The sequence below is a fragment of the Hemitrygon akajei genome, chromosome 8, assembly GCF_048418815.1.
Source record: "Hemitrygon akajei chromosome 8, sHemAka1.3, whole genome shotgun sequence".
NCBI lineage: Eukaryota > Metazoa > Chordata > Chondrichthyes > Myliobatiformes > Dasyatidae > Hemitrygon > Hemitrygon akajei.
The window spans coordinates 138859134-138876046 of NC_133131.1; the positions used below are offsets into that span (position 1 = coordinate 138859134).

At 41.3% G+C, this 16913-nt stretch overlaps 1 protein-coding gene across 8 annotated transcripts in view; it reads right to left on the reverse strand.

Annotated features, from left to right (window-relative positions):
• Window positions 1–16913, reverse strand: part of mpp7a (MAGUK p55 scaffold protein 7a) — a 464536-nt gene that overhangs the window by 47108 nt on the left and 400515 nt on the right. For all 8 annotated transcript variants that reach the window (XM_073054744.1, XM_073054741.1, XM_073054742.1 and 5 more), the window contains one exon: window positions 5554–5634. In XM_073054744.1, the coding sequence (XP_072910845.1) occupies window positions 5554–5634 (81 nt within the window). The remainder of the gene's footprint in view (window positions 1–5553; window positions 5635–16913) is intronic.

A 16913-nucleotide genomic window follows, 5' to 3' on the forward strand; every position in this document is an offset into this window, starting at 1 on the left:
ACTGCAATTGCCAGGTTTGATGTTAAGCTATTTAAAACCGGTTCAGAGAAGGTCCCAAAACTGGTTCAGCAGAATTTTTCTCCAAATAGGTACCGAACAGACCTAATCTCCATTGTAAACTCTGTGTCCCTGCAACAGCACTCTGTAAATGTGCTCAGTGGTTGGGAGGGCTTGACCCCTGAGGGACTGGGCTGTATCCACTATTTTCCGAGCTCTCCACCACACAGCTATAGAAGTTTGTCAAAGTTTTAAAGGTCATGCTAAAATCTTCATAGACTCCCAAGGAAGTAGAGGTGCTGCCGTGTTTTCTTCATAATTGCACCTTGGCTGGGTCAGTTGCTTTCCGTGGTTCCACCCTCCTGAATGCTGCTCACATGTTGACCTCAGACACTGAAATCACAGGATCATGGGGGGGCTGTAGGACTTAATGATAGTCTCTCCATGTTTTGATGGTCAAAGTGAGCATAGAAGGCATTGAGCTTATCTGGAAGCGAAGCCCTGTTGTTGCAAATGTAGCTTCATTTTACTTTTAAAGGATTGATGGTATCTAAGTGCTCCCACATCTGTTGAGCATCCTTCATTGATTCAAGTTTAGTTCAGAAACGATGCTTCACCTGTGAGATGGCTTTCCTGAGATCAAACCTAGATGCCTTGCAACTTTTTTGGTCACCAGACTTGAATGCCTCTGATCTGGCCCTCAGCAGGTTGTGGTTTATCCAGGGTTTCTGGTTGTGGTAGACTGAACAATTTTGTGGGAACACACTTGCCTACACCTGTTTTAATAAAATCTGTGACAACCATGGCATATTTATTCAGATCCACAGATGAGTCATTGAACACGGCCCAGTCCACCAATTCGAAGCCATCCTGCGACTGCTCACTAGCTCCCACAATCTCCTCTGTTATTCTAATCTCTGCGGCTTGTAGTACAGCACAGCTCAGCATGGCATTGTTGTCCTAATTAAGCTCGTAATGAAATGCCAAAGTAATCCCTTTTGCCTCCATGTCTCTTCATGCTTTGCACATTCACATACCTATCCAAGAGCCTTCTAACACCTCCATCATATTTGCCTTCATTTCACCCTTAGCAATGCATTTCAGGCACCTAGCAATATTCATGTGGGAAAAAAATTGCCTTACACATCTCCTTTGAACTTACCCCCCCCCCCCACCTTAAATACAAGTGCTCTAGTATTAGACATTTCAACCATGGGAAAAACATACAAAATGCTGGAGGAACTCAGCAGGTCAGGTAGCATCTAAGGAAATGAACAAACTGTCGACTTTTTGGGCAGTCCCTCAGAATTGGAAAGGAAGGGGGAAAATGCCAGAATAAAACGGCAGAGGGAGGGAGGGGAAGGAGGACTAGGTGAAGGTGATGGGTGAAACCAGGTGGGCGGGAAAAGTAAGCTGTTGGAGAAGGAATCTGCAGAATCTCTAGCATTTATGATTTGCTGCTCCACTGTGAAGTCACTTCAAGGGATGACTATCCTGAAAAAGTTTAAATCTTTTCTTCGATGGGAATTCAGTGAGACCTCCTCTCACAGCTCCCCCTACGTGGTCTCTGCTGCCCTCCAACTCTTCCACCATGTACTTGCTACCACAGCCACATATCCTTCCTGGGAAATTGTCCCATCAGGTTATTTCTTCCCAAACCCTTTACCTTTCCTACCCACCTGGTTTCACCCACCACGTTCTCGCTAGTCCTCCTCCCCACCCCCCACTTTTTTATTCTGGCTTCTTCCTTCTCTGTCCCAAGAAGGGTCTTGACCTGAAATGTCAACAGTTTATTCATTTCTATAGATACTGCCGGAGCATCTAAGTTCCTCCAGCATTGTGTGTGAGTTACTCTGGATTTTCAGCATCTGCAGAATCTCTTGCACTTTTGGGAAAAAGATGCTAGCTGTCTACTCTGTACATGCCTGTCAGAATCTCAAACTTCTATCAGATCTCCCCTCAGCCTATGCTGCTCCAGAGAAAACAATCCCTGTCTGTCCAACCACTCCCTATAACAAATGCTCCTTAAACCGGGAAGCATCAAGGTAAACCTCTTCTGCACCCTTTCCAATGACATTGATGATCATGGTCTCTCCATGACCATGACTGTTCTTGGCAATATTTCTATAGAAGTGGTTTGGCATCGCCTTCTTTTGGGCGGTGTCTTTGCAGGGCAGGTGATCCAGCTATTATCAATACCCTTCAGAGATTGTCTGGCATCAGTGGTTGCACTAGCTACTCATACCACTGTCCATCACCTGCTCCTGTGGCTTCTCATGACCCTGATTGAGGGACTAAGCAGGTGCCACACCTTGCTAAAGGGTAACCTACAGGCTAACAGAAGGAACACCTTACCACTCATTTGATAGAAACATATCTCCATCCTGCCACCTATACACCCTTAGTACTAGGGTCAAAAACTCTGAAATTCCTTCCAAATTCTCTCACCACATTACCTCTTTTTCTTCCAGAAAACTTACACTCATTGTTTGGTCACCTATAATAACATTTCCCACTATTTTAGCATAAAATTCTGTTCAATAATTTTGTCAACTGTTACAAATGATAAAAACGTGTTATATTTTACACATGTAAGTAGACAAGAGAAATCAGAGATAAAACATCTGAAGCTTTAAAAAAAATCTGCTGGAGAAACTCAGTGGACCAAGCAGAATCTAGGGAGAAGAGCTGACGATGTCTGACAGTGAAGAGGCGAGGGGGTCAATATAAGAGGAGAATGTGTGATCTGTGGACTGAGGGTGCAAGTGTGTCAGATGGGGGAGGGAAGGGGAGGGGGGATAGAATTGTGAGGCAGTGACAGGTGTATGATAGATGGAGGCAGGCAAGGGGAAAAGAAGAAAAGCATGGAAAGAGAAATGGAATAAGGTGGAATGTGGGGCTGTGACTATGGAAGTCAGCTGCTGGAGGGAAATAAGCAGGAACACAAATGGCTATCAGTGCTGGAAGGTGAAAATGGTAGCTGGAACCAGAACCGGATGGGGGGAGGGGGGTGAAGACACCTCTCTACACGCAGTGAGTGGATGGAATAAGGAGGAAAAACATGATGAAGATGGGTGAAGGGAGGTAGATGAAGAGGCAAGAAAAATGTGATTGTGAACAGAAAGAAACATGCTAGCACTTTGTAACCAAGATTCTTAAAAAGCTTGTAATGCTGTCTTCAACCATATAACTGGCAATCTAGGCAATATTTGACAAAATGCATTAAGGTGAAGGGGTGAATATTAGCATGTATGACATTATGGGGGGAACTGTGTTTGTTACTCTAACTCAGGGGTGTCAAACTCATTTTAGGTCACGGGCCGGATTGAGCAAAATGCAGCTTCATGCGGGCCGGATCAGTCGGACGCGTGCGAACGCAGCTTTCGTTGCCTCCGTTTTTTCAGCCTGCTCTCATGTGTCTCAGTCTCTGCTATAACTACAGAGTGTTTCACTTTACAAATTCCGTTTCTTATGAAGAAGACTGCCGAGCAAGACTGCCGAATAAACACTAAAAACCCTGAAAACCTGGTACCTGAATAAACTCAGCATTAGCCATATCATACGCCATAGGCGCTTCAATTACTGGGGCCAGCTTTAATAGTAATTAGATATTATCTCACGGGCCAAAGATAATTCCACCGCGGGCCAAATCTGGCCCGCGGGCCTTGAGTTTGACATATATGCTCTAACTGTTTAAACATCTTAGAAAGTAAACTTTTCATGATTTCTCTTGTTGACAGCAACTAACAGGCAAAGGATTAAAATACAACAGAAATATCGGGCCACACTGAACTCAAAATAAAAGTGGTGATCAAGCATTTGGCCTACTTTTTTATTTCAATGGAACAATTAAACAAAACTCTTCTCTTTCTAATGAGTTTATTTCTACACTGGTGCACTGAGGATGCATAGCCAAGACTACCCACTTCAAAGTTCAAAGTAACTTTATAATCAACGTACATATATGTCACCATATACAACTCTGAGATTAATTTTCTTGTAAATCTATAGAATAATAACCAAAACAGAATCAATGAAAGACCGCCCAACTAGGGCACTCAACCAGAGTGCAAAAGACAACAAATTACGCAAGTACAAAATGAGGAACTAATAACAATAAATAACTAAGCAATAATTATTGAGAATATGAGATGAAGTGTCCTTGAAAGTGAGTCTATAGGTTATGGGAACAGTTCAATAATGGGGCAAGTGAAGTTGAGTGAAGTTATCCCCTTTGGTTCAAAAGCCTGATGGTTGAGGGGTAATAACTGTTCCTGAACCTTGTGTTGTAAGTCCTGAGGCTCTTGTACCATCTTCCTGATGGAAGCAGCAAGAAGAGAGCATGACCTGGGCGGTGGGGGTCCCTGATGATGGCTGCTGCTTTCCTGTGACAGCATTTCATATAGATGTGCCCAATGGTTGGGAAGGCTTTACCTGTGATCGTAAACACAACAGGGACCGTGTCCCCCTTGTCCTCACCTATCACCCCATCAGCCTCCGGATCCAGCATATTATCCTCCGCAACTTCCGCCACTTTCAACAGGACCATACCACTAAGGACATCTTTCCCTCTCTACCCCTCTCTGCTTTTCGCAGGGGTCGTTCCCTCCGCGACTGCCTGGTCCACATGTCCCTCCCCACAGATCTCCCACCTGGTACTTATCCCTGCAAGCGTAAGTGCTACACCTGTCCCTACACCTCCTCTCTTACCACCATTCAGGGCCCCAAACAGTCCTTCCAGGTGAGGCAACACTTCACTTGTGAGTCTGTTGGGGTCATCTATTGCATCCGGTGCTCCCGGTGCAGCCTCCTCTACATCGGCGAGACCTGACACAGATTGGGGGATTGGGCCACAACAGACAGAATCTCCCGGTTGCCACTCACTTCAACTCTCCTTCACATTCCCATTCAGATATGTCCATACATGGCCTCCTCTACTGCCATGATGAGGCCAAACTTCAGTTGGAGGAACAACATCTCATCTACCATCTAGGTATTCTCCAGCCCCTTGGTATGAACATAGAATTCTCCAACTTCTGGTAATTCCCTCCCTCTCCCTTCCCCCATCCCAACTTCACTCTGTCTCCTCTTCTAGCTGCCTACCACCTCTCATGACTCTGCCTTCTTCTACTACCCATAGTGCTTTCCCCTTAGATTCCGTCTTCACCTCTCCTGCCTATCCCCTCCCTGCTTCCCCTCCCCCACCCCTTGATCTTTCCTCTGATTGGTTTTCCACCCTCCCCCCACCTTCTTTATAGGGCCCCTGCCCCCTCCTTCTTTAGTCCTGACGAAGGGTCTCGACCCGAAACATTGACTGCTCCTTTCAACGGATGCTGCCTGACCTGCTGAGTTCATCCAGCTTTTTTTGTACGTCTTGATTTTACCTGTGATAGACTGGGTCATATTCACTTTATTAGGTAGGATTTCCAATTCAAGGGCATTGGTGTTTCCATACCAGGCTGTAATGCAGCCAGACAATATACACTCGACCACACATTTATAGAAGGTTGTCACTTGCCCAAAAAGTGAAAAAAAAAAGATGTGTCTTATACTCACGTGGAACTGTTACACCATAATGCTGGGAATCACAAATCAACAATTTCCTTTTAAGCTCATTCAGTCCCACTCCTGAAGGACCTACAAGAGCAAGCAGAGAAAATCATCTTAAATCTGTAACTACAGAAATATGAACTAATTATACACGGCTGCTCCTTGTGTTGGGGTGGGTAGCAATCCCCTGCATAGCTGTTGTTAGTTTTTGCATTCAGATTCAGACAGGATACAATCATAAATGGCCCTCACCAATTTTTATTGATGCTTCATAGAAAGCATTGTATCTGGATGGCAACTGTTTCATCCATGGCTGCAAGAACCTGCAGACAGTTGTGGACACAACTAAATACACCACGAAAAGCATCCTCTTTTTAATTTCTCACTGCCTTAGTGAAGGAGCCAACATGATCAAAGAACCCCTCCCACCCAGACATTCTCTCTCCCTCCCATCAGGCAGACGACACAAAAGCCTGAAAGCACATTCCACCAAGCTCATGGACAGCTTTTATCCTGCTGTTATAAGGAAAGACCACAAAATAGTCCCCTAGTATGATAAAACGGCCCTGACCTCAGTCTGCTTCATTATGGCCTAACGTCGTATTGTCTGCCTACAATAACCATAAGATCACAATACATAGGAGCAGAATCAGGCCATTTGGCCCAAAGAACCTGCTCCACCATTCCTTCATGGCTGATTTATTATCCCTCTCAACTCCTCCTCCTGTCTTCTCGCTGTAATCTTTGATGCCCTTACTAATCAAGAACCTATCAATCTCCACTTTCAATATATCAATGACTTGGCCTCCACAGGCATGAGGTAATGAATTGCACACTTTCTTTGTAACTGAAACATTCTATTCTGCATTTTCTTATTGTTTACATCCAAAACAATGTAACTTAAATGGTACCTCAGTATATGGTCAATAATAAACCAATTTACTATGAGTATACACAATCAGCCAATAATTGTGTGCTTTAATCCACTAACACACACATCATGCAAAATACGTGAAACTACTGATTTTAGAAACCAGTTAATAACCCAAGATCTCTAATTTGTTGGATTATCTTTTGCAGCCAAAAAGGACTTTATTACAATATGGTTATTTCTTCTGCCTGTCCATCAGTCCCATTAGTGATCTGGATGCAGTAGTCCATCATCTTTTAATTGAAGAACTAGATAGAAATAAATATCCATAATGGCACCCAAAATGTAATTGTATCTTTAACATATTTCAGAGCCAACATCTCACTGGAAGTGCCAAGAATTTCTCTAGAGCACAAAGGCTTTTTGGCTATGTGTAGAGTTGCTCCATAATGCTCACTAAAAGCTTGCCAGACAGTTTTACTATTCCATCATTCTTACAAATTAACCTGGTCTTAAGGGCCATTATAAAGTATGAGATAATTCATCTTTTGTTCTTGCAATATGGCTAAAACGTAATTAAAAATGTTAAGGCAAATGAAGACCAATTTAAACATTTTGAAAATTTGGATTAAAGAAGACTGACCATAAGTTTAGATAAAAGGCTTCATTGAAATGTTGACATGTTTTCCAGAAAATGACTAATCTGCACACTTTCAGCATCATCTGTTTTTATTTCAGATCCCAGTACACAAGAACATACGAAAGTACAGAATTGGAAAAGAGTCTGCAGCCCATCTGGCTTGTCCCAAAACTAGTACCTTTCAAATCCCCATGTCCCTGAAATATCTGTCTAATCCTTGTTTATTTCCATGGAATCTGTTCTCACTGCCTCTCTGGGTAACCCATTCCATACTCACTGTCCTCTGCATAAGGTAGTTAGATCTATGTGAAAGTATAAATTTCCTCTTCTGAATTTGAGTTTCAAGTTCTTGTTCCTTTCTCGTGCCGTTACCACTAAGATTCTGATCGTTATTTCCCCCAAAGAGGAATTTCTGGATATATTTTGGGGGAAAAGTTTTCTTCAAGTGAGCGATATTCTGATGTACATGATTGGCCACCCATAGGCAATTAAAAAAAAGATTGAAATGTTGGTTGCACAAGAGTTCTGCCTAATTCCCAAACAATATCCAGCTCCCTTTTCAATGCCCATCTAGTGCTGTGATGCTGACAACGATGACAATGATTCTTGATCATTGTTGGTCACGGAGAAGGGCTTTCTGAAGGACCAAAACATTGCATAAGACGTCAGCCAGACTAAATTTGGAATATTGTGTACAGTCTTAGTCACCTACCTACAGGAAAGTTATCAATAGAAACAAATACAAACTTGAGACATGAGCTCTAGTGAAAAGTTGAATAAGTTAGGACTTTATTCCCTGGAGTGTCATAGAATGAGGGGACATTTGATAGAGGTAGACAAAATTAGGAGAGGCTTAGCTAGGGTTAATGCAAGCAGGCTTTTTCCACTGTGGTTGAGTGAAAATAAAACTGGAGGTCATAGGTTAAGGATGAAAGGTAAAATGTTTAAGGGGAACTTCATGCAGAGGGTGGAACAAGCAAGGAAATGAAGGATATGGGTTCAATTTCAACATTTAAAAGAAGTTTAAGTATATGCTGCAAGGGGTATGGAGGGCTATGGTTCAGTTAAGGGTTGATGACATTGGGTAGAATAATAGTTTGACACAGACTAGATGGTTCAAAGAGCCTGTTTTTGTTCTGTAATACTCTATGACTTTATAACAAGCAAGCTTAGTCAAGGAATCAGGAAGACTAAAAGAGGGATAAAAAAGCGGCAAGGCAGAGGTAATCTCAAAACTCAAGCTAGGGCAGATGGCAGACTATTCAGAAATTGTAAACTGAGATATGCACACTTAATTTTGGCAAAAATGCCATTATAGATGAACTGTTTGCATCATTGTTTGCTCACAATGGGAAAAGTTAATGTTGAAAGTTCCAAAAGTTCTATCAACCACATAATTAAGTTATGCAAACTGTATCAACGTAGACTGGTGAATGTGTATTAGTCTACAATAAGGAATTGACACAAAGAGTCAGTAGCTTTAAATTCCTTGGCAGTAACGTATTAGATGAGCTGTCCTAGTCCCAGCACATGTAATCACAAGAAAGGCATTTTTACTTTCTTAGGAGGCTAAGGAGGTTCAGCTTGTCACTGAACATTCTACAGATGCACTTTTGAAATTATCCCTACTAGTTGCATCATGGTTTAAATGGCAATCTGAATGCAGAGATACAAGAGGTTGCAGAGAATAGTGGATTCAGCCCAATATATCATACCCACCTCTGGTAGTATCTATGGGAACTGTTGTCTTAAGAAGACACAATCCTTCATGAAAATTCCCCAACATCCAGGTCATACCATCTTCTCACTGCTACCATGAAGCAAGAAGTAGAGAAGCACTAAGTCCCAAACCATCAAGTTCAAGAACAGCTACTTCCTTTCAAATATTTGCTTCGTGATCTAACTGGCACAACCCTCATCACGTCAAGTTAGCAACATTATGACCACTTTGATCATTTTGTATTAAAATGAATCTTTATTTCAGTCAGTTCAATTATTTGTTGTAAAAATGATCTACAATGTATGTTTTGCTTGTGAATGATGCTTATATGACACTATGTGCTGTGATGCTGCTGCAATTAGTTTTTCATTGTACCTGTGTATATATGTACTTGTCCACATGACAATAAACTGAAGTTTGATTACTAAATAACATCTCATTTAATTTAATGTGGTTCAATGCTGGAGAAATTAAAAGAGAAGCATGAGTAAAATGTCTTCTAGGCTTCCTGTATCCCTAAAACAGATAGAGAGCAGGAGATGTCAGGTTCTATTAAAAAAAACAAATGACTGTTCTGCTTACAAAAGGAATTTGTACTACTAAATCAGTGTCAGTACCAATGGAAGACCAAAATTTATCCATTCCTTCCTTTTCAGAAGACAAATTCTGTAAAAGGACAGCCATTTAAAAAAAAAACAAGGCAAAAGATTTCAAAATTCCCCTTCTGAATAGATATGACACATTTTTCTAAAACATCGGTTGTTTTTCTAGGCTCCATATTTTGATTAATAATTTTGGCTCCTTTCAAGAACCAGTGCAGTTTCAATCAATTTCCAATTCTGTGTTACTCTTTGCTCAGTTGGACAGTGATGACCTTATCTGACACTTCTATTTTAAAGTGGAAAACTGCAGCTATTGGAAAACTGAAGTAAAAATACAAATTGCTGGAAATACTTAGAAGGTCGGACAAAATCTGTGGAGATAGCAACTAACATTTCAAGTCATTATCTGTCATTAGAACTAAGAAAATTAAAAACTGAACATGTTCTCAGTTGCACAGAAGATGGTAGTATGGAGAGAGCAAAGGAAAGGTTGGAGACCAAGAATAGTCTTGGTCCAAAACACCAGCTGTTCAATCTCCTCCATAGACGCTGCCTGATCTGCTGCGTTCCTACAGTTTTTTGTGTGTGTTGACAGAAAAGGCTGTGGTGCCAGCTCAACCAGCCTGAAACATTAACCATGTCTCTGTCCACAAATGCTGCCTGACCTCCTGATTATCTCCAGTGTATTGGGATATTTTGGGATTACTTTCAACACCTGCCACGACAGCTCATACACTTAATATCTTCACTTATCCATGAATGCACATAGAATGGATTTGATACAATACCTCCTGGTCCTTCTCAGATCATGCATGATCACTTAGGACCCTTTCCCAATTCCTCTGTCTAAATATATTTACATATGCACATTGTTCTAAGAAATTCTCATTTAGCCCTCAACATCAAGGCCAAGTATGGTATCAAGGTGCGCTAGCTAAAATGGAGTTGATGGGAATTCAGAAAACCTCCACTGGTTGGTATCATACCTGACACAAAGGAAGATGGTTGTGGTGGTTGGAGGCCAATCATCTCATCCTTAGGACATCACTGCAGGACTTACTCAGTGAAGTGTCCAAGGACCAACCATCTTCAGCTGCTTCATCAATGACCTTCCTTCCATCATAAAGTCAGAAGTGGGGGTGTACACAGATGACTGTATAATATTCTGCACTATTCTTGACTTCTAAGATAGTGAAGCAGTTTATATAAAATGCAGCAGGACCTGGACAATATCCAGGCTTGGGCTGACATGTGACAAGTAACGTATGAGCCACGCAAATGCCAGACAATGACCATCTCCAACAAGAGAGGCTCTAACCATCGTCCCTTAACATTCAGTGGCATCACCATCACTGAATCCCCTACTATCAACATCCTGGGGGGTTACCATTGATAGGAAACTTAAATGTTCTAGCCATATAAACACTGTGGCTACCAGAGCAGGCCAAAGGCTAGGAATCCTGCAGCGTGTAACTCACCTCTTGACTCCCCAAAGCCCGTCCCCCGTCTACAAGGCTCAGGTCAGGAGTGTAATGCAATACTTGCCACTCACCTGGATGAGTGCAGCTCCATCAACACTCAAGCTTGACACCATCCAGTACAAGGCTGTCCACTTGATTGGTACCTCTTCCACAAGCATCTAATCCCTCCACTATTGATGAACAGTTGCAGCAGTGTGTACTATCTACAAGATGCACTGCAACAACACACTAAAGCTCCTAAGGCAGCACCTTCCAGACCCATGACCAATACCATCTAGGACAAGTACAGCAGATACCTGGGAACACTACCACTTGGAAATCTCCCTCCAAGTCGCTCACCATCCTGACTTGCTGTTCCTTCATTGTTGCTGAGTCAAAATCATAATATTGCCTCCCTAACAGCACTGTGGTGTACCTACACCTTAGGGACTGCAGCGGTGGTTCAAGAAGGCACCTTCTCAAGAGCAATTAGCGATGGGTAATAAATGCTGGCTTAGCTGGCAATGTCCACATCCCATAAATGAATAAATAAAAACTGGCCTGATTCTGGTTTTATTTTGTTATTGTAGGAATTTTTATTCCCCTGACACTCCACACTTCCTTGTTACCTACAAAGATGAATTTCAAGGGAAGCTACATAAATACAATGGGTCAGGATGTAGAAAAGAGAGAAAAGTTGTGAAAAGTAGAGGTGAGAAGGACTGGGAAGCCCACCTACAGCATCTCTCAATGGTCTGTTACTATGCTGCATGTTCATTAAAATTCCAACAACTTGACCAAATCTTCTCAAAATGGAATATAATTGTTCTACCTTTTGTTTAGTACAGCTCAACATGATTCACTTTGTTTCTGTGCTTTTCCCCTCCAACAGTGCTGTCCAGTTCAATTTCCTTAGTTCACTCCTCATAATCTGCTTTTCTTAAATTGAATGCATCTATTGTACTCGCTCTTATTTTGAGAGTCTCATCTTAAACACTACCATATTGCAGTTACTCTTGCCAAGATGTTTTCTGCTCTATTGTCTCTTTACTGAGTATCATGTTCAGCAGCACCTCTAGGTTGAAGAGGTTCTTGACCATGTAAATGAATCCAACTTTGTATCAAGGTGCAAGAGTCTTTGAGATACGTTCTGCAGATTTCTCCGTCTCTAGCAAAACCAAAATCTCCCATCCATTCCTATACACATTATTCCAATCTGATTAAAAGTTATTTGTCAGATCCTTTCACGTGACCTCAATATATATATATAGCAGATGTCCATGGCTAATTTTTCCCCTCATGCACCTCAATTCTAACCACAGGGTTTCCTTTCCATCCATTCTTGCATTCAACAAATTCAACTCTGTACATTAAAGTTCTCTTTCACTTAAAATACAACATACTTGACATGTAATTCTGTGACATTTCAGTGGAGGTTCTGCCTGATAGCTTTAAAAACTCTCCAAAAGTAGCACAAGAAAAAAAAAAATTCCAGAAAAAGAACTCATTAAGCACTTGACTGCAAGTACTTTAGGGTGAGAACAGAACCAGGAAAACAAACAGGTCGAAAAAGCCAAACATGATTTTTCTTGCCACAGATCCTTTGTTGAAGAGCAAGTGCAAAAGGTTACAGGATGTATTTTTCTCCGCAGATAGCACTGGGTCTCTCTCAAAAAAAGGAAGGACTGCTCCTGCAGTAGTAAAAATACAGTTGCTGTAAAATGCTCTGTTTAATGTTTGGATGAGAATAGAGGAAACTACTGAAGAATCAAATCAAATTTAATACTCAAAAGAGAAATCCAAGGTTTTAAATCGGTGTAAGTGACAAGGTATTCAGTTGCAGTATGATTTTACGTTTTAAGCTAGTTAAATACACAAGTTATTCTGGACAGCATACTCTCAATTTTCACCATTCTTGCATCATCTTGAGATCATTCTGCGTTGACTGCTGGCAAATCTCTTAGTGATTGTTTTTAAAACTAAATATGTGTCACTGGGAATGGGGTAAAGAATGGAAGAGGGAGAATGCAGTCACATGGACTTCGAGAAGAAACATTCTTCTTTATTCATGACCGCAAGATTCTCAAACAATTATTTCAAGGATAGTAAGCGTGGAAATAAAATAACTGTACTGCACTCTGATCGAATAAAAAATGCATTACATTTGGGAGGTGATATCTGTAGTGGTGAGCACGGGTAGAGTTATTTTGAGCTTGGTCACTGGAATGGAAAGTGTAATAGTTTACACATATATACTGTGCTTTCAATGCCAATAAACTCTTATTTATCATGGGGAAACTGACTCTTGGATGCTGCATCAGGTTAGACCTGGTGGAATAGAGACACAGGAGTCCACAGATGCAGGAAGCTGGAGCAAAAAAAACAAACTGTGGAGAAACTCAGCAGGTCAAGCAACCTCTGTACAGGCACTAGGGTAACTGACCTTTGGGTTGTGACCTGCATATCTGTGTCTGCAACAGTTCAAAGTACATTCATTATCAAAATATGTATACATTATACAACCTTGAGATTCAGCCCCTAGCAGGAAGCCACAAAACAAAGACACCCAAAAAATGAGATACCCGTAAATTCCGGTGTATAACCTGAGAACTTGGCCCTAAATTTTGGTCCTAAAATTAAGGGGTTGGCTTATACAGAGGGTGCCAACTTTGGAAAAACAAATACATGGAAGACAGGTCGTATTTATTGGCTGTTTTTGAGTCAAATGCAAAAGAAAATACAAATGCTTACAAAAGATCTACAAAACACATTCTGTTTCTCAATTTACTTGCACACACTGTTGTCGTCAAACGTTCAGAACTCGAAACTCTCACACTCTTCATTATCTGACTCTCCAAAAATCGCGTCCCATTCTTCGACAGTCGGGACTGTTTTCTCCCCCTTCTGATTGACAGTGCGGTTGCCAGCAAAATCAAAGAACATTGGTGTCTTGTCCAGGTTACCAACCAGTGATAGCGGGTAAGAATGTGCCTTTCGATGCTTGATTACAAACAATTGGAAGGTCGTAATCTTATTCTCAAGGTCGCTTGGCAACTTCTGAGCAATCTTTGTGTTTTGTTTCAACACAACATCACGTCTATTCATAAATCGGGTGCACCAACTTCGCATAACTTTTGAAATTTTTGCTGACCTCACGGTGTTTATCGTCTCATTTCAACGCTTGAACTCGAATCATTTCTCTGGTAACAATGTATCCAGACGATCGCTGGTGATTCACCCACTCTAAAACTCTTCCTTTTAGTTCTGACCACTGGCATGTTTTCCCGTGGTTTGCACATTTCGTCTTTGGTATTTCCCTCAGCGTGTCCTCTGCCTTTCTCCACTCTCACTTGTTTCTCATTTACACTAAACTTCTTAGCAGCTGCAGAATTATTCGTTCCTTTAGCAAAATCAACAACCTTCAGCTTGAAGTCAGCATCATATCACATTCATTTTAATCTTTTGTACATGGTGGTCGCAAACTCAATACTGAGTACACGTACTGATCCCGCCACCCCGTGTTATGTTTTAACGAGTTTCACGGGGTTACATTTCAGAGGATTCTTTACCATTGGGAACCTAATCCATAACTTCCCTTCCTGATATATTTATTAAGAATAATAAATTCTTAATTACACTCTACAATGTGTAGGCCTGTTTCCTTAGAGGTACTGGTTCATAAAATTTCCAGGTTCCGGATCCGGCAAAGCTGAGTACTGGCATGTGAGATCTTGTGATCTTTTCTGGTTAAATCAAAAACTTTGACAAAAGGGGTCAACTCATACAAAGGTACATGAAAAAGGCACTTTTTAAACTTGAAAATGGGGGAGGGGTTGGCTTATACACCGGAATTTACGGTATATATAAGACAACTAACACCCAATGTGTAATGGGGAAAAAATACATCATGCAAACAACAACTGCAAGCAAATAGTCTCTGAACAGAAGTCCACAAAGAGAGTCCCATAGTACAGCACAGACCTGAGTAAATGCTGTGGAGCTGCTATCTGAACTGGCATGTACCTTGCCTTGGGCCCTGAACCCTGACCTTTACAATCAGGCCTGGTGCTTAACTCTCCGTCTGAACATCAGCTTCTGCTGCTTTGAGCAGCGATCTGAAGCGGCCCGTCCCTCATCTCGGCCCCTGGCACCTTAACTTTTTCAATCTGGCTTGGTGCTTAACTCTCCGTCTGAAACCACATGGATTTTTGTTTTTGCCGCATGGATACATCAGACTTTGCCGCCTCAATTTGGCCTGTAAACCTCCATCTGAACATAGTGTTCAGTCGCATCGATACGCTCTAGGGCCTGGACCCTCTGGCTGCAATTCAGCCTGTGCCTGACCTTTCACGCACTTCCATGTTGTCGGCAACTAGCCCACCACCTCACCTTGCCTCAGTTCTGGCACATCAAGTTGCCTCCAAGTCCAAAGGAAAGTTACAGACTATTACTTGCGATGATCATTTGCCAGAAGTGTGGTTAACAATTAACAAAGTATTTAATTGTTATCATTGTTTCGTTAGTCTAAGTCCTAGCGTGGGGAGCCTGCTGGTATGAATTCCATGTAAAGGGGCACAACCAAAGGATCTGGTGCAAGGAATTTATTGGCTTTGGAAACTTTATAGTTTTACCTCATCTTTGCCTCAACTTCGGGAAAGGTCCTTTCCATCTAAACTGCAACACTTCTTCTCATCAGATGTGCTGTCTGACTGGGGTGTATGAATGGTCTCTTTCAATGAATTTCACCAACATGTCCTTAATGTTTCAGGAACTTCCCAAATAAATTCAGCCATGTTTTACATTAAAGCCACTGTAGTCAAAATATATTTTGTGCAAATTCAGAAGTGCAACACTAACTATATCATTGTGTGCTTCATTTCAATGAAAAGCATGGTAAATGGAACTTTTACTTAATTGCAAATAATGCATCCTTATTTTCAAAGTAACCTAGGGGATCCAATTCATAATGTTTACAGATTTCCTCAAAATGCTAACATGCTTAATTTTTAAAAATTCGCAATAGTTTAATATTCACATCTCACAAGTGAGAATAAATCTGGTCAATGGCAATGAGTATCATAGGACTATTTCCCCCAATTATTGCACTGGTTGTAGCTCATTTTGGCATGTACTGGATGACTTTATAAGCACAAGCTTTCGCTACAAGCCACTAGTGGGTGGTTAACTTATAGTGAGCCAGACAAAGGGAACAATTTGTTTATTTTAACTTAATTTAACCTGCTCCTCTAAGCCCAGCATTATAAATCAAATTTATAAGTTCTTGAAACTCTCCAAAATGATTAACTGAATGCAAGTACTACTGCTGCATAGAAATACTGCAACTCCAGAGACTAATTAGAACACTTCTAGCATATTAGTGGATAATTATTTAAAGATGCTAGATTACAGTTGTTCTGCAATGTTCTGTAGCTGCACAGTTTCTGTATAGCCCTGCTGGGAACGGGGAGTGCTAGGTAGAACCATGGAACCCATCTTATTATTGCTGCATTAAACTCAATGCTCTTGCAAATATCATTGTTGTTTCACTCACTTGTTCGATCAAATTTGTTGCGATTGACAGACATGATCACTTTCAATTTAGTTTATGAATTCTGCCTATTGCCATAATTTTTTTTTTAAATCAATAGTACTGGTTACTGAGTTCAGAGGCACCTACCCAGTGTAGCTCCTCTAAAAAGCATTCCACACTTTAGCCACTAGATCCACTACTCTGAATCCTCATGGCTTTGAATTTAAGAAATAATGAGCCAGAAAGCTTAACCCACTAACTAGCAGTTACAGCACTTGCCTTTATTTCAGATGAGAAGGTGGCTATACTGATGGAGTCAATCGACCAGCTACCTTCCATCTGCCTGTTCACAGGTAAAGCCAGTTCTTCACCACACTGCTGGGAATGAAGAATTTCCACCAGCAGTGATGATGGTTCCACTAATAATTTTCAGATGCCAGGAGCGCAGTGATATCACAGAAGGAACACAAACTCAGGGTCTGGTGAATTTCATGATCATTAACTCAAACTTACTCCAAAATTTTCAAACACAAGGAACACTGT